This window comes from Amphiura filiformis, chromosome 10 (assembly GCF_039555335.1).
Source record: "Amphiura filiformis chromosome 10, Afil_fr2py, whole genome shotgun sequence".
Classification (NCBI taxonomy): Eukaryota; Metazoa; Echinodermata; class Ophiuroidea; order Amphilepidida; family Amphiuridae; genus Amphiura; species Amphiura filiformis.
The window spans coordinates 14936393-14959891 of NC_092637.1; the positions used below are offsets into that span (position 1 = coordinate 14936393).

Here is a 23499-nt window from a genome sequence, read left to right on the forward strand (position 1 = left end):
GACAACAATTTGCGACTCATGTCGACATTAGAAAAAGATCAGTGAATTTATTAACCAAATGTTTGTTAACAAAGAAAACTGGAATCAGCCATTACACAAGCAGCCCAAAATTGCTAAAAGTAGCAAAAGGGCAAAGCAAGCCAGAGACAACTAAGTTGACTCATAAAAAGCAAAAAATTGGACAAGCGATTGCTGTCCTATACTTTTCTGGTGGTTACCTAGAAGTAGCAAAAGGGCAAAGCAAGCAAGAGACAACTTTGTTGATGTGAATATACCTCATGACGAACTCCGCGGGACATCCTGGAGTCCATGTAAGTTGACTCATAAAAAGCCCAGATAAATATTAAGGAGACAACTTTACCCGGTATGAAAATACCTACGTGGTGAGCTCTATTCGTGATTACCTACGGAGCAGGTTGCTCACTAAAATGCCGCGGTCTTAGCAAAGCTGAGGCCTTCAAATATAAAGATAATTGGATCAAAGCATGATCTCAATGAAAAAGCAAACATTGGCTGGCTGAAACCTTCGTTTTCCATATAAATACATAGCGTGCTCCACTAGACTACCGAAGCCATAATTGCTATTCAGGAAGATTACCTGACAGAAACATAATGATTGTTTTGAAATAACTGGTTAAGTTAATGTAAGAACTACACTATTACATTAAATATCAAAAATTCGGACAGAAAAACTGCCAAACAAGTTTTTGTCATTTATGCCAAAAAAATTGCCAACCCCCCCCTTTTTACTGATCCGGATTTTTTTAACATTGGCTCATCCAGGAGGGTATGAAAATGCATGAGGGTTGGCAATTTGGCATTGAAAAAGTCTATCGCATTCGCGTACGTTTGTCTTAACTGCAGGAGACCAAATTCTGATGGTTGCACACAGTCATAATCAAATATAGGCAGACCTGTTGTCTACATTGCGTAATTGCCGATCACGTGAGTGTTCTCCACAATGACTTTGTGAGCATATCTGCTTATATTCCTTGCTCCTTTTCCCTCTTTCATTTCATCCGCGTAGCCCAACAAGATCAATCTTGTGAATGGCAATAGCGCCCTAAGCCCTTCCAAGCACTCTTTCACCTTGTTCCTGATTTCCCATGTAGGGCGTTTTTAAAATACCATTTGTCCCTATGTGCAATATTACCATTGCGGGAAAGGGGTTCTTATACATTGTACATTAGGCGAGCTATTCTGTCCACTATATCTCCATGTCTTGAGCCTCCTAATTTATCCCCTGGTAGACCTCATTTTGCATCGCCTCCGCCGTGGAGTTGTGTTTGGCTCTTCCCTGCACGTCTCACGATACCCTACCACACACATTCTCATGTTAAGACTCTGTAATTAAGCAAAACAGAACAACAAGCAGCAAATTGTTTCTACCAAAAGCTAATAAATAACTCTTTCAAAAAATGCTTAAATGTCATTTGTATCCAGAATGTTGATATTTTTTGCTTATTTTTGTTTACTCTCTTTTTTGTGTACGCTCTGTAAGAAGCGCCTTATAATTTTTTTTGTTTTGTGTATTGTGTATGTATTGACTTTTTATTTTCTATTGATGTTGATGTTGCCTAATAGCCTCAAAATGTAATAAATACCGTTCATAAATAAAATCATTGCAAATGGTTGCTGTATTCACGACCACATGAAATGGCCAAGTATTGACTAAATTGCCCCACCCCTATTCCTGAGTGCCCCATTTGAATTCATTTGTTGTGACTACCAGGTAACATGTGTGTACACTGTTCATTGGCGAGGCTCTCGTATTATTACTGGATAATTGCACGAAGCAGCACTTACATTACTAGTGTTGGCTAACCTTCTGCTTCTGCTCGATTTCTGGCTGGGCTCTTAATTGAGCATTAAAGCCAGGCATGTGCGGGGGGTTGAGAAGTTCTAGATGTAATTTGTGCAGTGAGTCTTAAAGGTTTCTGTACTTGGTGAGCTTGTGATTGATTCTGGTAGTGTGTTCCACTCTTTTATGGTGCGGTTGAAGTTCTTGTGAATGTTAAGGCGGCCAAATGGTATCTGAAAACTGTAGTTGTTGCGATGACGAAGGCCTTGCCGGGTTGCAGGGGTCAGGTACCGGTCACTGGGTATGTCCACCAAGTTGTTGTTGATTTTGTATAACAATGCTAATCTGGCAACTTGGCGTCGGTGTTGTAATGATTGCCAATCCAGATCAGACAGTAACTTGGTGACTGTTCCTGGGGTTCGTTCATGATTGTTCTTAAGAAATCTAGCCGCATTCCTTTGTATTTTTTCAAGTTTATTGGTGTGGGTTTTGGTGTATGGATCCCATACAACCGAGGCGTACTCCACGTGGGGTCTTACGAGAGCTGTGTATGCTGTTTCTTTGATTTTTTCTGAACAGTTGTACAGGTTTCTCCTCATGAGACCAAGAACACGACTGGCTTTGGAGGTGACATGTGATATTTGAGTGTCCCACTCCATGTCGCTCTGAAAGTGCACCCCGAGATAGGGGTGTGATGTAACAACTTTGAGTTTTTGCCTACAAAGTTTATAGGTACGGGGAGTGACAGATCTACTTCTGTTGATGTTCATAACATAGCATTTGGATGCATTGAAGCGCATGAGCCATTTATTTTGCCAGTTATAAAGGTTGTCTAAGTCTTTTTGCAAGGCATTAGAATCCTCTGGTGAGTCTATGGTTCTGTAAAGTAAGCAGTCGTCTGCAAACAAACGTGTGGTCGAGGATAAATTATCAGGTAAATCGTTAACATAAAGCAGAAATAAAAGCGGCCCAAGGACCGTTCCCTGGGGAAGAAGAAGAGTGAAATCGGGCGAAAAATGGCGTTGTGCAATAAATACAAGTACATGAAGTACCAATACCAGTCATACCTGTTGATTGAAAATGTATTGTTATTATTATTATTCAATAAACCCAAGCGAAACGAGAGTTGCTAAGTAACCGCTATCCGAACCATAAACACATGCATGATCAAACAACGAGTGTTCAATTTTCCACAGCTTCCCACGAGTACACATGTCAATCGAATTTGGCGGTAGCGTCGTTCATTAATGGGTCTCATAATAACATAACGATCGCTGTGATATCATTTCAAAGATGTTTCTTTCCCGATTAGGCTCAACAGCCTATGAGGAGGAAATTTATGCATGAGCAATCACATCAATGACGTAGTAATGAATACCCTCTATTATTGGTCACCCTATTGATTGACAAGGCACTTGCATTATTGTTGTTAACATATTGATTGAGTACATGCGTTATTGGTATTGTTTGCCTGATTGACGATTGACAATGGATTCACTCCCCATGCTGTACTAACATTTGTAACTTTATTATCAAGATATTGAGCATCAATATACCTGTTATAAGTCTGTGTCTGCCATACTTGCTGACTGTTGTACAAGTTGTATCTGTTGTGGTTGTTCAACTGGTATGACTGGTATTGGTACTTCATGTACTTTTTCGCCCGATTTCACTCTTCTTCTTCCCCTTCCTCGGTCTCCTGGTGTACTACGAGCCCCTGACTGAGCTTAAGTTCCAGTTCTTTGAAGAACTATTAAATTTAAGCGCTGATTTCTGTTGGTTGATTTTCTTCTCCCCATAATTTCCAGTAAGCTTACGCTGATACTATCTGTATTACCTGTACTTCCGGTATTGGCAAAGTCCCAATGACATCTTGACAAATTAATTAGTTTACGCTGCTACTGTACATGTGTATATGGTACATGTACAATGTACGTCCGCTAGTGGCAAAGTCAGGTACATTTATTCCATAAAATCTTGACGATCTCGACAATGTTTACGGCGAAATTTCACACTCCAGAAAAGAATTTTCTGCTCCAAACGAAAATATAGCTGGTATTTATACTGTCTTTGTAAAGTAAAGTGCATATGAAATGCACAAAGTACGGCACGAAAATCTTTAAGCTTAGTCCATAAAATCTTGACGATCTCGACAATGTTTACGGCGAAATTCACCCTGAATTTTCTGCTCCAAACGAAATTATAGCTGGTATTTATACTGTCTTTGTAAAGTAAAGTGCATATGAAATGCACAAAGTACGGCACGAAAATCTTTAAGCCTAAGAAAATTTTTTCACCGATCTTCCTCCAATGCTTCATCGACAGAGAATGACATTCACGCACACAAGCACACAGCCGTGATTGGACCCCACAAACGCACCAACGAATCACGCCATTGGCCAAAGCTAGTTACCCGGGAAAAACCTGACCTTTGACCCCGGCCTGAAACTTTCTTTCTGCAGGTGACAAATTGAGTTTCACCGCGATATACGCAATGAAACTGTATTATAGTGGGTATACTTTTGGAGCTACATTTTTTTTCAGGTCGAAATTTGGTGAAAAAACGAAATTTTTAAAAAACGCATTTGAAAAAAAGAAAGAAAAGAGAAATGTTGTTTTTAAAGCTTTTTTATCCAATTCGCATAACTTTTAAAATTTTGTTTAATGTATTATCAAAAGTTCATAATGTTAATGTGTCTAATAATGAAAAACACATTTTTGATATAATGATGATTTTTGGATTTCTCATTACACCTGTCTCACCTTAACTTCAAAATGGCATTTTTTTGGCAAATTTGGGTGGAAAACAGGTTCCTTGGCTCCTTTTTTTTTTGGCCCTCCTGATTTTCTCATTCATTTTTTTTTGTAGGAGGGCACTTTTCTATTTCATTTTTTTTTCAGGAGCCACTCTTCACCCTGCCCCCACTGGCTACGCTACTGCATCCCTCAACATGTTTCTCAAACAGTAAGCATTGGCGAGTCTGTGACATTCACAATGGAAACAACTTAGTCTGTTCACAGCTGACTGCATAATGACGTACTTAAATTTTTCTTATATTCTTCTTATTAAGGTGATGTCACCCCTCAACATGTTTCTCAAACAGTAAGCATTGGCGAGTCTGTGACATTCACAATGGAAACAACTTAGTCTGTTCACAGCTGACTGCATAATGACGTACTTAAATTTTTCTTATATTCTTCTTATTAAGGTGATGTCACCCCTCAACATGTTTCTCAAACAGTAAGCATTGGCGAGTCTGTGACATTCACAATGGAAACAAGCAAGTCTGCTCTCAGATGGTGGCACAATAACGTTAAATACGATGGTAGTAGAATCCTTCCAAATTGGACTAACTTGACGAGTGTTACAATCCCCAGTGTCACCGTCAATGATGCGGGTGTTTATGAGTGCTCTGAATTTGGCCTAAGAGAAAATGGTAAACATGCTATATTTCAACTGGTCGTCCGAGGTAAGCGTGTCTTTAAAATGGCATCCCATATTAAAGGTAGAAGGTGCGGAATTTGCTCTTTAGTGCGTGCGTTAGCGCCATGGTTAGCGCTGAGAGTTTGCACCAGTGCTAATGCTAATAACGATATAATTAGCATTAAGCTATAATGCTATATCACTGGTATTAGTGGCAGTAATCACTAATTAGCAATAAGAACTATTTCATAGTTTCATAAAGTCTTATGCACGCGCTGATAGAGCAATTAGCGCTAATTAGCACATACTCGCTAATTAGCGACAATAAGCGCTATATAACCGGTATTAGCGCTAACACTAATACTCTAAACGCTAATTCATAATTTCATTTTTGAAGTCTCTTGCACTAGCGCTAAAATTAGCGCATACTTGCTGATTAGCACAATTAGCGCAATTGGCGCTTTTCCAATAGTTTTAGTTCTAGTAACGCTAATACTTGCTAATTAGCACAATTAGTGCTTTCATAAAGCGTAATTTGCGTTAATTAGCGCATACTTAATAAGAGCTATATATTACCATTAGCGCTATATCTCCGGTATTAGCGCTAGTATCGCTAATTAGCAATAAGTATTATTAGCGGTAGTAACGCTAAAATTGCGCTAATTCGCCAATTCTGCACCTACCTGTATTAAAGTGGTAACAAATTATCGACATTGTCCACATTGAACTCTTCCATCACATGGAACAAAAGAAGAAAGGAAACTAAATGACACAGTTGTGTTTGAGCAAAAATATTTATGCCCGCGATAGTCCGGCTGCAAACACCATATTTTGGGGGTTAGATGGTTTTGGCAGTTAAAGTTTACTTTTTCGTTGATTATTGATCTTTGATTGACGTAGATGTAAAATCGTCACCCTTGGGCAATCCGTGATATTAAACATGGCCGCCACGTAACTCTGAAATAGCATTCAAATGGTGTTTTACTGACAAAAGGTATCATACCAAATACTGTTTTGGGCATTTAAATTTTTTTATTGATAAATGATCTTTGAGTGGTGTAGAATAAGATTCTAAGGGGTTTACCATTGTCACTCTTGGGCAATTCGAGATATTCAAAATGGCCGACACGTAACTTTGAAATAGCATTCAAATAGTGTTTTAGTGACAAAAGGTATCATACCAAATAATTATAGTGTTTTGGGAAGTTCAAGTTTGGTTGGTTTTTTGCTGATGAATGCTCTTTGAGTGGTGTAGAATAAGATTATAAGGGGTGTGAAATTGTTACCCTTGGGTAATCCCGAGAGATAGCTAAAAAAACCTTTGATGTGACAGAAACAGGCTATTTGCAAACAGGTTCTCCCGTTGAGTCCATTTTCTCTATGCATACTGCGCACAAAACATATCTTTACAATTCAAAAAGAGCTGATGCCTTTTAAAGCAAATCAATAAATTAAAAAGTAGTTCTTTTAAATGGATAGATACAATATCTTTTTTGTACATTTTGAAACCTTTTTGGATCTGCTACGACATCTGCAAACAAAGTTACAAGCATTTGCATGGACTAAGGTTGAGTTTTGAAAATAACAAACTGGCCTATATTATACAACGAGAAAACATTCCAACGTGTGCAGAAAAAAGTCATTTTTAAAAATTGAAACAATATGTTTTTGTTGCAATTCATCTTCAAATTCCGATACGGGAACGAATGTAATAATGCTCATCGTTGTTCTCTGAACAATGGACCAGCACGTATACAAACAATCATCAACCTGGTTAAAGATTAACTATCATAAAAATTGTGTATAAATACACAAGCAAAACTAATATAGGCAATTATGCAGAAGATGGTTCTACCCAGTCCGCCAAACGACTACGTTGATCTTCCCCACACTTTGACTTCCAGGAACACTAATGTGGGGAAGTGTGTGAACTTCAAAAGAGTCAAAACATCCAGACAGATGGAAGCCTGCATATTTGTTCATATCTACACATGAACGTGTTGGCTACTTAAACATGAACTTCTAAAGAGTATCTGATAGCAAAATGCGCGGATCGTGGTGATAGCTGGTCAAATGAAATCAGGGGACGTTTAGAAATAGTGATCTTCGCGCGATGGGAACTATAGGCATCACAGAGACCCTGTGCCTCAAGGAAGAACAGATGATTAATTGTGTTTTCAATTGATTGAGTGTCCCAGGTTAAAGAAAAAATAAAACAAACAAACAAACAAACAAACTGTATGACTAGGTTTCTTAGTGACAAAAGCAATACACGCTGTGATGTTGCAGAATCTGAAGCAGATGCAACTGATGATGTCCTAAAACATGCTGTAGAACTCGAAGTCCTATCTGGTGATAAGAGTCGTTGTAATCCTGCTGAATTGTATCAAGAATGCTGCACAAATTTGGAAATCACATAAACTCGTGCTGATCGTAGGTGACTCAATGAAGAACTCCAAACAAACTTTGCCGGAGAGCTTCTAGTTCTTTCATCAAAAGGTTATTCTAGTATTATTGTATTCCGTTGCAACTTTAACGCAAGTGAAAGGTGAAGTTATAATGAAACTGTTACCCGGAAACTGTTATAGGCAGTAGCATCCGAAGAGTAGCCAAACAGGTAATACGAGAGTGCAAAGACATTCGCATTGATAAGTCACACTAAAATATCCGTATCGAAGCATGGACGGGTATATTGGAATCCTGTGGTTTCTTCTCCATTTCCTCCTTCATGAAATACATCATTCAAGGCTAACGCTAAAACTACAAAGGCCCCAGGGCCCATATGTGGTACACTTATGGGCCATACCTCCTTTTGCCCATCTTGGCCCCAGAGGTCAAAGGTCACGGGCACCAGTGGCCCAAATGTAAAAATACAAAGCATGCCATTTCTCATCAAATGAAGCAGCCTCAGGGCGCTGAGTTGGTACACTGATAGCCATGGGGTACTTTATATACACAAGTATACATGAGGCCCATATTATGGGCCCAGGGCCCAAAATATGAAAAAATAAGGGGCAACAGATTGACAAGACTAGCTCTAAAACTACAAAGGCACTAGCGCTTATATGTGGCACATGTATGAGCCCTAAGTTGTAGATGTACCTTTTGCCCATTTTGGCCCCAAATGTTAAAACAAAGGGCCGGCCGTTTCTCAGCAAATAAAGTAGCTACAGGGTTCAGATTTGGTACACTAATTGGTCTTACGCATTATACTGTTATATGTATATATGAGCCCCATGTGTCACATAATATGGGCCCCATGGCCCCAAACGCCGTTACTCAGTAAATAAAGCAGCTACAATGCCCAGCTTGAGTCTACTGATAGCACTTGAGAATTATACCTCGTCATATGTACACGAGCCCCATAAGTCAAATATTATGGGCCCCAGGGCTCCAAATGTTAAAAAAAAGGGCTGGCCGTTCTCACCATATAAATCAGCTTCAGGGCTCAGAGTTTGTACACAGATTACACCTGAGAGTTATATTGTTATATGTACATATGAGCACCATATGTCACATAATATGGGCCCCAGGGCCCCAAACGGTAAAACATAGGGCTGGCCGTTACTCAGTAAATAAAGCAGCTACAGTGCCCAGCTTGAGTCTACTGATAGCACTTAAGAATTATACTTCAACATATGTACATGAACCTCATAAGTCAAATATTATGGGCCCCAGGGCCCAATGTTAAAACAAAGGCCCGGCAGTTTCTCATCAAATAAAACAGCTTCTAAGATTTTGTCCAATTTAATGACCAGGGCTGTACTTTTACACAAGCCCGCACGACAATGGCGTGTACTTTTGATGTCGGGCTTGTAATATTCGAAAATTGCAATTTTAATGTGCCAACATTTTAGTTAATTTTGGACTGAAAGAGAAGAAGCACATCGTAGATATTTTGTTACGAGTCGTTAATGACTTAAAGCCAAAAACACCTTTTACCCAACTTCACTTCAGAATGCACAACAAAGCACACTGTTTGCATAAGTGAACAATATCTGAATGTTTAATGAAAAATAAAGTGTGATTTCACAATGATTCTTCAAATGAACATAAATGCATAAAATCATTTAGAATCAATCAAATACACTGTTTAGGACTGTTACTTTAATAACCAGCAGTTGATTACAAAGTTCTGTTACACTCAATGTTCTGGACGACTAATGCATATCCTGTTTCATTTGTTTTGCGAAAATCACTGTTCAGCGAAGTCTACAATTGACTTTTGCGTATAAAATCCTAGCACAGATGATAATTTCCAAAAATGGTGCTGCTTTCACCAATCACTCAAATCCTCCAGGAAACAGACCTTTTCTGCACTGATCCACTGTATTGACAGATATGCTGTTTCATAAACCAGACTTCAGCAAGTCGACAGAAGAATTTATTTCCCTTTTGGGAAGAGAAGAGCACTTAGTTGCACTAAAAACCTCCTTCGTTTTATAGCTGGAGTATTAAATAGCGCAGTATTGGAGATGTGAATTGACTGGCTCACATGGTTACCTCTCTTTTTGAAGGCACTTAAACTATGCAACACATTAGAAAGCATGTACCACTTTCTAAATCAGTTCTGCCAAGAGAGAAACTCTCCCTTCTCTCTTTTATACCAAAATGGTAAATCTGGAAATTCCCCAGCTATATTATAATTAATGCTGCAACCTTCACCTTATTATAGAAACTGGGACTTTCCCACGTCATGCAATATTGTTCACATTCAGACACTGGTGATTTTAAAGATCCAAAAATAGATATGATTAAATCTTTGAACAAGTTCATCTGGATTGTTGTTAAAATGGTTTTGAAGGTTCATTATATCAAAGCCAGTAGTAAAAGATGGTATATTTACTCACGTATTCAGTGACGTTTCTATGATAATCTATCATCTTCCTCGGACTGGCAACCCATACCACTCCTCACTGTCCTTTTGGCGAACGTCATAGGTGGCGTGGTGATGAGTTGGTCAACGACTCGCAAACCTCCATCGCGGATCAACATAAATCTGATATCACTGATCATGTTGTGGGTACAAACCACAACATTGAATGGGATCAAGCAAAAGTTATAGACAGAGAGTCGGACAAAACTACAAGATGGCTCAAGGAAGCTATCTGGATTAGGAGGAGAGGTGACAATATTCTCAACAAAGACGAGGGGGCCTACAAGTTACATAACATCTTTGACCAACTCATCACCACGCCCCCTATGACGTTCGCCAAAAGGACAGTGGACAGTGGTATGGGTTGCCAGTCTAGGAAGATGATAGATTATCACTGAATACGTGAGTAAATATACCATCTTTTACTACTGGATTTGATATAATGAACCTTCAAAACCAGATATGATTAAAGTTATTTTTCTGATCATCTTGATTGCATGAGAGGGGATTCCCAAAATGTCATTATACACCAACTCTTGCAAGGGGGTTCCCATCTCTCATATTTCTCATTAAATAGCTTTAAATTGTAAACAAAGATAAATAATCAAATTAAATTACTCAGGGCACATCACAATAGTGTAGTATGGTTATTCCCCTGGACTTTCGGCACACACGGCCTCTTAAAACCCCACGACATCCATTAACCCACCATGCACCCATTAACCCACCATGACAACCACGATGACAACCAAAATGTGTTACTATTGTTTTATTTGAGCTTGTGAAGCAGATAGATTTGGTGATGGTTGTCAATTCAATTGCCCTCACTGTTTCAATGGAGGAATCTGCGACGAACGTTCTGGTGAATGTGTTTGCGCACTAGGATTCAGAGGCGCGCAGTGTCAAATGGGTAGGTAAAATCAAACGAATCTAGTGCACGCAATCTGTTTTCAAAAATAAAACAACCAACAAGCATAACACAAGGGGGTTTATTTACGCCAACTCGACCTACCGTCCATTTTATATTGGACCCTTTGCAGAATTCACCTTGATAGCGTAAAATTGCATAATTCTGTTCCCTCATTGCAGTGGAAAATTACCCTTTTTTACTGTTTCTCGTCAAGATATAGGGTATACTTTTGCTATTTTAAATATATTCTAACGTTCTAAGGGATATGGACTTAAATCCATGACATGTTAGCAGGCCTCGAAATAAGAAAAAAAAATCTAAGGGTCCTCCTTTGAAATTTCAAGGGTCCTCATCAATTTTCAAGGGTCCGACACTCGGACCCTTGCCTTTGAAGTTTAAAGGGTTTAAAACTAAAATGAAAATGTACTCAGGGAGCTGGACGTGAACCAGATTTTCCAGTGGAACAACAAAACTAAGATTTTCTTCCCTTTGCTTGGTTCAATTTTTACGGGTCACGCGGACCCGTACCGTAGGAAATTTACGGGTCCTCTCTTACTTTCATGGGTATTTGACGCAAGGACGCGCCTTATTTCGAGCGCTGCATGTTAGACAACTTACCTCGATAGAATGAAGGTGTAAACCAGTTATAAAATTTAAGACATTTTCTTCGTTTTGCTTTTTAAAATAATCAGTTTATGGAATGAATAGATTGGTAGGAGGTGACCGCCGAGGTACACTAATGTGCTCTCCACACCCATATGGATGTTCATGTGCTGCTGGCTTTAAAGGAATCGATTGTGATGAAGGTAAGACTATCGAACATCATTATAATTAAAGACAGAGATAAAAAGAATTTAACGCGTCTGACGTCATCTGTCAATCAAACTCGAGCACGGTTTGTTTACAAGTGTCGTGATGATGACTTGCTAAACGCGGCGGTATGGTATAACCGGTCGCCTTATTGTTAATTTTGCATTTTCGAACATGCAAACCATCTCAAAAGTTAGGTTTTTATAGTAGGAAACTTTCTTTGGCGAAGGCACCATGTCAACAATGCCTGGAAAAGCTGCTTTTTGCCTTGTAAAAGTACGTAATGTTTCGCCATTTGCTGCTGTTCCTGCTGATCGGTCTTCCTTTTACGCGCTATTAACCTGTCATACTGCAGTTACTGTCCGTTTTCCTATACACAATACACAGTGCTCTTTCCCATTGACGCGTGACCTCTACAAATAGCCTACGTTAAAAGTATGGGGATATGCCTAGTTAACGTCGCTGTGTGAAAGTACTCTTCTAAAGTTCTAGAAAATATAGTTTTGTAACATGTCCTAAATTTTTAGCTAATTTAGATGTTTGAAAATATGCGTACTTTGGTGTTTTAGTTAATGTTATAGGTAATAGTACATTGCCTAGTTAACGTCGCTGTGTGAAAAATAACTGGCCAATATTAAAAGTAATCTTCTAAAATTCTAGACAATATAGTTTTGTAACATGTCCTAAATTTTTAGCTAATTTAGATGTTTGGAAATATGCGTACTTTGGTGTTTTAGGAAGGATATGTAAACGACAGATAACACCAAAAATATGAAGAAATTATTTCCAAACCGTGTTAAGTCTGCAAACCACCATGTTTCTCATTTTCAAGAACGCTGGTTAACAATAAGCACGTATTGTCTCATTTCGTAAACAAAGACCATACACAATTGTTCTCTAGCGCTCGCTTTATAATCGTTCACCCAACTGAAAGTATAATCCCAGCTCATTGCTCCATTGTACGTGTAAAGCAGACACATATGTTGTGTGTATTTAACCAGAGAAGATATGATTTAATCAGTTGAGCTGTTTTCAATGAGTGTTATCTTGGTTTAATAGCTTTTAATGGGGTTTAAGTCCTGCAAAGGTCGAATTGAAATCTACTGTAGACATGACTGCATCATGTGTTAACCAATCAAGGATCGTAATTGACAGTGACATCAGACGCGATAAATTCTTTTTATCTATGTCTTTAATTATAAATGAAGTTGTCTTGTACAATACCCATGATACCCTCGCCCCTCACCATGTAATTCAGACATTTTGCTGCTCTGTGAGTGTGTCGTGAATAAAATATACCTGACGTTTGCTCATTTTAAATTCTTTTTATCTAAATGGGCATGCTTTTAATGGGGTTTAAGTCCTGCAAAGGTCGAATTGAAATCTACTGTAGACATGACTGCATCATGTGTTAACCAATCAAGGATCGTAACTGACAGTGACATCAGACGCGATAAATTCTTTTTATCTATGTCTTTAATTATAAATGAAGCTGTCTCGTACAATACCCATGATACCCTCGCCCCTCACCATGTAATTCAGCCATTTTGCTGCTCTGTGAGTGTGTCGTGAATAAAATATACCTGACGTTTGCTCATTTATTTTTAAATCTAGCCTACCACTGTATGATACAAGCCAGTGGGGGTTGACCCTGGGATTTCCCATTTGGCGAAGTTCTGAAACCATTATTGGAGAATATCTTTGATGACTAATTCTTTTAATTTCCGCGTTTAATTGTTGCATTTTTGTTTTTGTTTCTTCAGAATGTGAAGCGGGTTCCTACGGCGCCAACTGCAGATCTGAATGCCATTGTGCTGATGGTGTTTCATGTCTTAAAGACACGGGTGAATGTGATGGTGGACAATGCCATCCAGACTGGCATGGTGTCAACTGTCAAGGTAGATAAAAGTAGGCAGATATGAACAAATTAGTTTATAATATCAACCAGCGTAAAGTAGTCAAAGACAGGTCTCACTATAATTATAATAGTGTATTCTTTTGTATCCTTTGGTACCGAATTGATCCAACAATATCTAAAACACACACAAAACCAGCTGCACCCCTACAAACACACATACAAGCAAACAAAAACATGCACGTAATTTACAAGGTTTTATTATATTAAGATTGATTGAGTTAGAATATTATTATTATCCTTACTAAGTTTGTTAATTCACATTCACTTTTTTTACATGTTACATCGAATAATTGACGGAATCAAAGAATCCTGTCCAAGAAATAAATAAATGACAATTTAAAGACATAATGTGTGATTTGCTCCACTGCAACGCCCTCAATATTTTTCGAATTTCTACTTTTTGCACCATTATAATGGCCGTTGGTGTACATAAATGCCCTGTGAAAGATTAAAGCCTGAAGTGCTTTAATTACAGTAAAATCTAACATTTATAAAACCGGGTCTCCTCGGTTTTATTCTGAGCTCACTGATTTAGTGCTGAATAAACACATCACGTGCGTGTGTAATCATTTAATCAGTGACGTACCGTATACACTGTATGCATATCGCTATTCGTCTTACGTCTTGTTCGTACATCACACCAGCTGCGTGTAGCTCTGCCAATAATCATGAAAATAATACGATTGGCTAGATTATACACACATTATAAGCGCTGTCCGTCTTGACGTATAATCTATGAGCATATCAAAATTCGTCTTACGTCTTGTTTGTTCGTCCTAGCTGTGTAAAACTGCGCCAATATTCATGGCAATGCTGATACACCTATTGTAGGCGCTGGAATGAAATAGCATTTTTCTTCGTTTTACCTCATTTGTTTGGCTCGAAATTAAAAGGGGACAATGTGATCAGTAGCTATCAGTGAAAATTAACATTTAAATAGGAATCTATTCTTTATGCAAATCACACATTATTGCTTTAATTGTTTTAGTATTTCCATATAACGTCTACATTCTTTTCTCTTAAATGTAAGATCGCGATTCCTGTATTTGTCACTACTCCAGAGGCGGCGCCGTGGTAAATTTGTCTATTCCAGTTGAAATCCATACACACCCTATATGGAATACATGACCTTAATCTTCCTAACAGGAAGTATATTTCAAATGGAGTAAATGGAGTCACCCATTCAGGTAACCCCATTTGAAATTCACAATTACCGTGTAAAAGATTAAGGTCATGTCTTCCATGGGGTCTATGGATTTCAACTGGAATAGCCCATTGTCGGGTTTGGCAATTGCCTGTTATCCAGTACAAACATTTTCAAATAATGCGCAGAAATATATTTTCGAGTGTGAAACGAGATCGTAGCACCCCCGAGCGACCCACAATTTATGTCCCAATTTAACAGTGGGCATAATGTATAAATTTAACAATGTATAAATTACTTAAAAGTGAATTAGAGTTTTTATTAGGTATTTCTGAAATGAAAAACTTGGCAAAAAATCAAGGAAACAGCATTATTGACAAGTTGAAGTCCCTTTGAAATACATATAGCTAAAAGTAGATAAATTACAGATTCATGTAAAATGTCTTATTTCGTCTTTAATACACAACTTTCGGGTTAATCATTAGCAGACTTAACAAAGGTGCCAAAAACTGCATAGGTTGATGATGGACAGGATTTCAACCACATTTCAACATTAGGTTGAAATCAGATCAGCTGATCAGGTTGGAATCAGATTGACTGGGTAATTGTGCGAGTATTCTTTTGCCAAGGAGCAAAATATAAAAATACATTTAACATGACTTGTTGGAAGTCGTTCGGTTATTTTCATTTTTATAGTCGTATTAACATTCGTTCATTCTTGTTATAATGCGAGCAGATCCACAAGAGGTTTGTAATCTGCAGGCCACTGCATATATGAATAGCATTGTACTCCAATGGGGTTCAGCGGTAAGCCCATGTGCCACCGATGTCAAAGACTACATCGTGGAATATAGATTGATAAATATGGATCAGTGCATCGAACCAACCCCCGTTTCATCTCAAAATGTCACTGCGAATGGTTTAAATTTTACACTTTCGAACCTAGCTCATCATTCTACATACCTGATATCTGTGACCGCTCGACGCAACACTTTACGATTAGGACCAACTACATCTGTGTCGCTTGTGACTCAGCAAGCTGGTGAGTAAAATTACTGATAAGTTTTGAAATAGCATTTGAAACATAAATGTAACTTTAATCCTGAAACAAAAGGAAAATGTGCTTCACGCAGGAGTTTACCGTATGGTTTTCATAACGCAATTTGAATTTGCCTAAAATGAGGCGGATATGTTATTTTAATAACATCCGCCTTAAAAGAAGCCTTCTTCTTATATATCCGCCTTCTTCTTAAAAGAAGGCTGAATTTGAGAGTTTTTGAGCTTTGTGGGGATTGAACTTCGGAATTTTGTGCTGTTATTGAGCTGTTGTTATCAAATGTATTGGGGTTTGAGGTGATGCTGTCTGAATTTCGAAAGCAATTGGGGTTCGTCAGAGTTGAAATACGCTTGTTATGTACGCTCGTACTTGGTATGGAAAATTGAACGAGCTTACAAATAATGGCTCGTAAAATATGTGAATATTTGTGATTGTCCAATGGGCTGTAATTATATAATATTCATTCATTCATTCATTCATTCATATTTTATTTTGCCAATCACCAATCAATAATACAATGTACAAATGTAATTCAATAATGATAAGCAGAAGCAATAATAGTGATAATGATAATAAAATCATGGTAATAAATAACTAATATAATAACAATAGTAATATTGAATCAACCTGAAAATATATAGGGTTAAATCAGGTGATTGACGAGGACCCTGCTAAACGCGGAGCTAAATATGAGAACCCAGGGGAGACATCAAAACGTAATACTTCTCTAAGAGCCATATTTTTAAGCTCCTCCCATTTTCACAATTACAACAATCATATTACAGTTCTGACAAACCCAAATTGGTTTCAAGGTTCAGGAAAAATAATCTCAAAACCCAATAAATTTGAAAATAACAGCTACAAGTTGCACAAATTCAGAAATTTAGCCTCCTGAACAGCTCAGTTTTAGCTTCCTTATATCCGCTATTTTATGCAAATTCACTACATTATGAATACCGTAATGTTAACTCATGGAAAGCACCTTTTCTACCCAAAATTATTTGGCACACTCCAATGAATGATTACTCCGTGCATTTTATACAAAACCCTTTAAGACTAGTCTTGATACTTCGTGAAAACACTGTAAAAATAATATGATTATACATTCATTCTTAACGTTGTAGAGCCCACATCACCTCCATCAGACGTTACTGCCTACAATGTCTCGTCTGATGAAATCAGTATCCGATGGTCTCAGCCTCCGTGTGGGTCAAGAAACGGGCCAATAGTTTCCTACACCTACACCTTAAGCACCGTTGATGGCGCATTAGTTATGGAAGGTGTGATAGAATCTCCAGACATCAGTCTTGGACAGCTGACTCCGTTCACAGACTATACTTTCTCTGTGGCAGCCATGACGGAAGCAGGGTTAGGACCGGCATACACGATGGTTATATCCACAAAAACAGCAGGTATTTGACGCGACGTAAAAATGTGTTTTACCGTCCCGGATTTTTTAATATCAATAACAAACCTTGTTAATTCGGTTCCATAAGTTGGTTAATGGTTTAGGTCCAATGCCTATGTCCAATTCCAAAACCTCTAAGACTGGAATCTAATAAAACTTTAAATAATTATATACGCATGACCCTTTCTACTCCATTTACTATGACCTACGCCACTTCAGGTAGTGCCTATGAGGTATCATACCACCTAGGCTAACAGAAAAGCTAGGTATTTCTTCCTTATTGTTATTTTATGCCGCTGAGTGCTGGACACTCACAGAGAGGGACGAGACTAGACTGGATGCCTTTGACATGCGCTGTCAACGCAAAATATGGTTCGAGTGATATGGTCTCAACATATATCAAATAGCTGTATACGGTTACATACCACTAATAGGCCTGGGCGATACATGGAAATACGACGATTAACTATTTGTTTGCATGTTCATGAAAAATAATCTCAAAAACCCAATCAATTTGAAAATAACAGCTACAAGTTGCACAAACTCAGAAATTTAGCCTCCTGAAAAGCTCAGCTTTAGCTTCCTTAATATATCCGCTATTTTATGCAAATTCACTGCATTATGAATACCGTAATGTTAACTCATGGAAAGCACATTTTCTACTCAAAAAGTTTTGGCACACTTCCCCAGCACACTGCACTCCAATGAATGATTACTCCGTGGGTTGACAAAACCCTTTCAGACTAGTCTTGGTACTTCGTAAAAACACTGTAAAATAAACATCCTTTCTTAACGTTTCATCAATTCAGAGCCCACATCACCTCCATCAAACGTTACAGCCTACAATGTCTCGTCTGATGAAATCAGCATCCAATGGTCTCAGCCTCCATGCGGGTCAAGAAATGGACCAATAGTATCCTACTCCTACACCTTAAGCACCATTGATGGCGCATTAGTTATGGGAGGTGTGATAGAATCTCCAAACACCAGTCTTGGACGTCTGACTCCGTTTACAGACTATACTTTCTCTGTGGCAGCCATGACGGAAGCAGGGTTAGGACCGGCATACACAATGGTTATATCCACAAAAAGAGCAGGTATTTGACGCGACGTAAAAATGTATTTTACCGTCCCGGATTTTTTAATATCAATAACAAACCTTGTTAATTCGGTTCCATAAGTTGGTTAATGGTTTAGGTCCAATGCCTATGTCCAATTCCAAAACCTCTAAGGCTGGAATCTAATAAAACTTTAAATAATTATAAAAAAAATCATACGCATGACCCTTTCTACTCCATTTACTATGACCTACGCCACTTCAGGTATTGCCTATGAGGTATCATACCACCTAGGCTAACAGAAAAGCTAGGTATTTCTTCCATATTGTTATTTTATGCCGCTGAGTGCAGGACACTCACAGAGAGGGACGAGACATGCGCTGTCAACGCAAAATTGTTCGAGTGATATGGTCTCAACACATATCAAATAGCTGTATACGGTTACATACCACTATAGGCCTGGGCGATACATGGAAATACGACGAGTAACTATATATTTGTTTGCATGGCATCTGAAAAGACTGCATTAAAATCGCTGAAATTGATCAAGTTATATAGCCAAAAAAGTACTTTTTAGGTTTGATGCTTCAAAATGGTATATTTTCTCTCATTATATGACATTTTTGTTGTAATAGTACCAAATTCATACGCACGGCTTTGGGTTTTAGTATATTCGCCCTACCATATTGTAACTTTCAATTTCGAGGGCGCATTGTCATTTTAAGGTGTTTACGGTTCAGTGTGTTAAAACAAGAAAAGTCTCAGGTCAACCTATGTTGAGTTTTTGATCATTTGATCATCTAAATCAAATAGTTTCACCTTAGTATATTAGTATATTAGTGGCATTTAACTGTGAGAGTTCTGAATATGAGAAAATTGCACCCGAAATTAGCCATTTTCCCATTGAAACCCGTGTAATACATAATTAGTGGTATTTAACCATACGATCCAAGACCAAACAGCCCCAACTTACATCAGTTATCCGGAAGCGCCACCTACAGTGGTTTGGCCATCTGCAACGAATGGATGAACACCGCACCCCCAAGAGGCTCTATCTTTGGAAGCCAACCAATGGGAAACGCAAACCTGGTCGACGCCGTGGTCGACCTAAGACATCATGGAGAGACGTCATCCACAGATACACCTCAAGTCTGGACCTAGGGTGGACTGTAAAGGAGGCTGTGGTTGCAGCTATGGATCGTAGGACTTGGAAGCATCTCTTGAGCCAGGCAGCATGTGCAGAATTGCATGAAGCTGACTGGTAAGTAGGTAAGTAGGTAGGTAGGTAGGTAGGTAGGTAGGTATTGTTATTTAAAATTCCTTGTGGCGAACATATCATGTTCATAGTTATACGTTCATACGCTGTATTGTAACGTTTCGGAGGCTTCATTGCTATTTTCTTACAGCTCCAAGTGCACCAAGAATGCTACAAGTTGTGGATGTCTCCAAAGCCACGATACAAGTATCGTGGGAGGAGCCAGAGTATCCTAATGGTATTATCACCAAATACACGGTAAGTATCATATCTGGTACGATCAAAGGTTGGAGAATTTTAATTTTAATTACTAGATTTGACACACCAGTAGAGCAGGTCATCTACTATTTGTCACGGGTTAGATGCTGCAATCATTCATTCGGGCCGGGGATGGTACTCGTTTAGGATCCAAATTGAGGCTCGTGTTTAAATAGTATTTTTGTCGTCTAAGACAGCGTTTACCAGCCCCGCAGGAGAGAGTGCGTTGGACGCATCAACATTCAGAGCAAGTGATTGTGTTCAATCTCTCGAGCAACAAGGGATCTGAATTTATTAACCTTTTTCATACACGACAAAGCATTTCTACAATATCTGCTATTCCTTGATGTCGGACAATTTGACGAATATCAATTCGGCCACCTTCAAGAAAAAGGAATCAATCCTGCAAGGCGTGAACGCACAGCGCGTAGTGCGCGTGAAACTGTACTACGCGAATGCAATTACTATCTCTCTCTCTCTGGGTCAGATGGCGCAGGATTGCGCTGCTGTGGTCTTCACAAGAGTACGCCATCTACTTCTATCAAAAGCCAAACGTGTTGCACCATACATTCCGTGTGATGAAACGTTCTTCACATCATTTGTCCAAGATGTTGATGGACGTCTCCTTCCAATTACTAGTATACAATATTTATGCACTCCGCATATTTTAACGGCTTTTCTGATTAGCTATGTTTTAGTTTTTGAGAAATATGCAAAAATAGACGCAAATCTATCGAGGGGTGTAGTACCCCCTTAAGCTTGAAATGTTTTTGTTTTTTTTGCTTTCATTGTAATCAGGTTCGAGGCAAAGTTATCGATAAACCATACGACCTATTGTTTATCCCCTCTGCTGACTACGAGTTTGATGTGGACGTAAATGCTCAACAAAGAACATACCAGATCCAAAATCTGAAACCATCCACACAGTATGAAATACAAATAGCAGCACATTCCGAAGTCGGAGAAGGTGATAGTGTGACTGCCGAACAATTTACTGATGCGGTAACCAAAGACGGTAAATATACTTAGTAGTCAAAACTTTTGAGATGAATATGAGTATCATTGTGTTTGAATTTTCAATAAACATTTAACATGTACCCCGCAGTCCACATTTGTATAGTCCCGGATAATTTCTTGTACGTATTATTTATTAACAGGCTCAGGAGTAAACACAGTGACGATAGCGGTTGTTTTGTGTGTAATTGTATTGATGGCGATTGTCATTGTTGTATTGGTATTGAAAATGAGGTCAGTATTAAAGCCATATTATAACATTTCTTTAAAAATAGATTAGTATTTATTTTCCATAAAGCAAAGAAAATTGGAATTTACTACTAGCGCCAATGTACGTTACTCTGGCGGTTGTAATACAGTACGATCCTCTGGCGTGTCTTTGTCCCGTACGCCGTATACGTAGTACTGTCTTATGAACAACACATACGCGTTGGACTAATATTTCTATCGTAATAATAAAACGACGGTTCCGGCGGTTTATTCAAAATCACGAATTTTGACAAAACTACAGCACTAAAGTCTTGATTTTTGCAGAGAATCTTTGTTTACTAAAGTACATTATAATCGTGTAAAAACCTGAATTTAACATTTTGTTGAGGGCATTCTTCTCAGCAAATGTTATGATATGGATTTAAGAGATCCGTTAATCACTGACAACTACGCTAATACCCACACTCATGTCTTAATGTTGTGCACTTTCAGAATATGTGATGATCCATTAAAATAACCGGCAATGAATGAGCTATAATTGAAGACCGAATTAAAAAGACTAGTTTGCGTATGACGTCCTGTCAACATGGTCAACCAGACCAAAAATACTTGTATTTAGACCTAATTTAACTCATCAAACGCATTTAGAAAAAAAATGTCCATTACTTCCTTTTGTCATGGTATTGTCACAACTGTTATTTTCACAACTGTCCCTGACAGGCTCAATAGTGTTACCATATCACATGAAAGATTCTTAACAGATCACAAGCTGCTTCAATTTACAGTGAGCACAAGAGTTGAGCGTCTCAAACAAAGACCTCGATTTATATACAATTTTAAAGCAGCTAATTTTAATGACATATTATGTTGTGAGCTGCAAAACACTGATTTTAGTGAAGTATATTGTGCAATAGATGTTAATTCATCATGGAATTTATTCTCTGAAATATTCACCAAGGTTTTAGACGATTACGTGACTCTTCGGCCCCAGCGTGGATTGACGCAGAAGTTAGGCATCTCCAAAACAAAAAGGAAACTGCGTAGAAGCGTGCAAAAAAATCAAATCTCTCTAGCCACTGGGCCAATTTTCGGAAGTTACGTAATCGTTTGAAAAATTTGCTCTCTATCAAGTTTAATGAGTATATTGATAGTCTTGGTGAGATTCTGGTCATTTTTTAGATCAAAAACAAAATCCAAATATCTTTCAAAAGTTATTAGCTGGGATAACATTATAGCTACAACAACTAGAGAAAAAGCTTCTCTTTTTAACAACTATTTGTATTCTGTTTTTACTCAACCAACTTTCAACACTCAGTTACCAAAAATACATGGGTTTCAACATCCCTCACTGGGTAATATTCAAATCAACGAATGTGATGTCCTCTCCCAAGCTATTGGCCCTGATGCGATATCTCCCAGGGTCTTGAAAGAATGCGCTCATGAAATTGTTTTTCCTTTGTGCCACATTTTTAACTTATCTTTGAGTTCTGGTATTATGCCTGAGGCCTCGTTAAAAGCCAATGTTGTTCCTGTTTTTATAAAATCTGACAGGCAACGTGCTGAAAATTATAGAACTGTGTCATTATTGTGTTATGTGGAAAAGTGATGGAGAGAGCTATTTTTGATCAAATGTTTCCCGCAATTAAAGACCAATTATACCATCTGCAACACGGTTTTATCAAGAGTCGCTCCACTGTGACACAGATATTATCTGTTTTTCATGAAGTCAGCACTACTCTGGACAACGGTGGGCAGGTTGACATGATTTATCTTGATTTCTCAAAATCTTTTGACAGTGTTTGTTATAATTTATTGCTTCACAAATTGCAATCTTTTGGTTTTCATTCTGACCTCCTCAATTGGTTTCGCGCTTATTTAACAGGACGGAAGCAGAGGGTTGTTATGGGGTTGATGGGGTTAATTCTGACTGGCTTCCCGTTGTTTCAGGGGTGCCCCAGGGTTCAATATTGGGGCCTATGCTTTTTCTTTTATACATTAATGACATGCCCAGTGTTGCCCAGAATTCGTCTTTAGCTTTGTTTGCAGATGACTCTGAATGTTATAAAAACATCTCTGATTGTCTCTGATTGTCGCATGCTCCAAAGTGATATTGATATTTCACCCCTGAAATGCCAGATCATATCAATCACCAGACGTAGGAATGCAATTCATCATGATTATAAAATCATGATGTTTCTTCCCTATTTATCAACCATTTGTTAGCAATATCATACTAGTGTACAAATATTGGTGTCCTCGACGGACTAAATTTAGAATTATAACTTGAAAAAATAATCCTTTAACTTGAACTAATATTTGATTACAATTACAATTACAATTAATGGTTGAATTGTTA

General features: G+C 38.2%; 2 protein-coding genes across 3 annotated transcripts in view; one reads left to right on the top strand and one right to left on the bottom strand.

Moving 5' to 3' along the window:
- The window catches only part of LOC140162550 (tyrosine-protein kinase receptor Tie-1-like), a 36175-nt gene that overhangs the window by 9963 nt on the left and 2713 nt on the right, over positions 1–23499 (top strand). Inside the window, exons 3-12 of one of the 2 annotated variants that reach the window (XM_072185805.1) lie at positions 4873–5271; positions 10880–11011; positions 11704–11817; positions 13585–13719; positions 15620–15925; positions 17065–17352; positions 18158–18445; positions 19813–19919; positions 20718–20934; positions 21077–21167. In XM_072185805.1, the coding sequence (XP_072041906.1) occupies positions 5073–5271; positions 10880–11011; positions 11704–11817; positions 13585–13719; positions 15620–15925; positions 17065–17352; positions 18158–18445; positions 19813–19919; positions 20718–20934; positions 21077–21167 (1877 nt within the window). In that variant the 5' untranslated portion in view covers positions 4873–5072. The remainder of the gene's footprint in view (positions 1–4872; positions 5272–10879; positions 11012–11703; positions 11818–13584; positions 13720–15619; positions 15926–17064; positions 17353–18157; positions 18446–19812; positions 19920–20717; positions 20935–21076; positions 21168–23499) is intronic. The other variant, XM_072185806.1, reaches the window with a different exon arrangement.
- LOC140161690 (uncharacterized) lies at positions 1903–2460 on the bottom strand. The gene has a single exon (XM_072184991.1). The coding sequence runs from the start codon at positions 2458–2460 to the stop codon at positions 1903–1905; it is 558 nt and encodes a 185-aa protein (XP_072041092.1).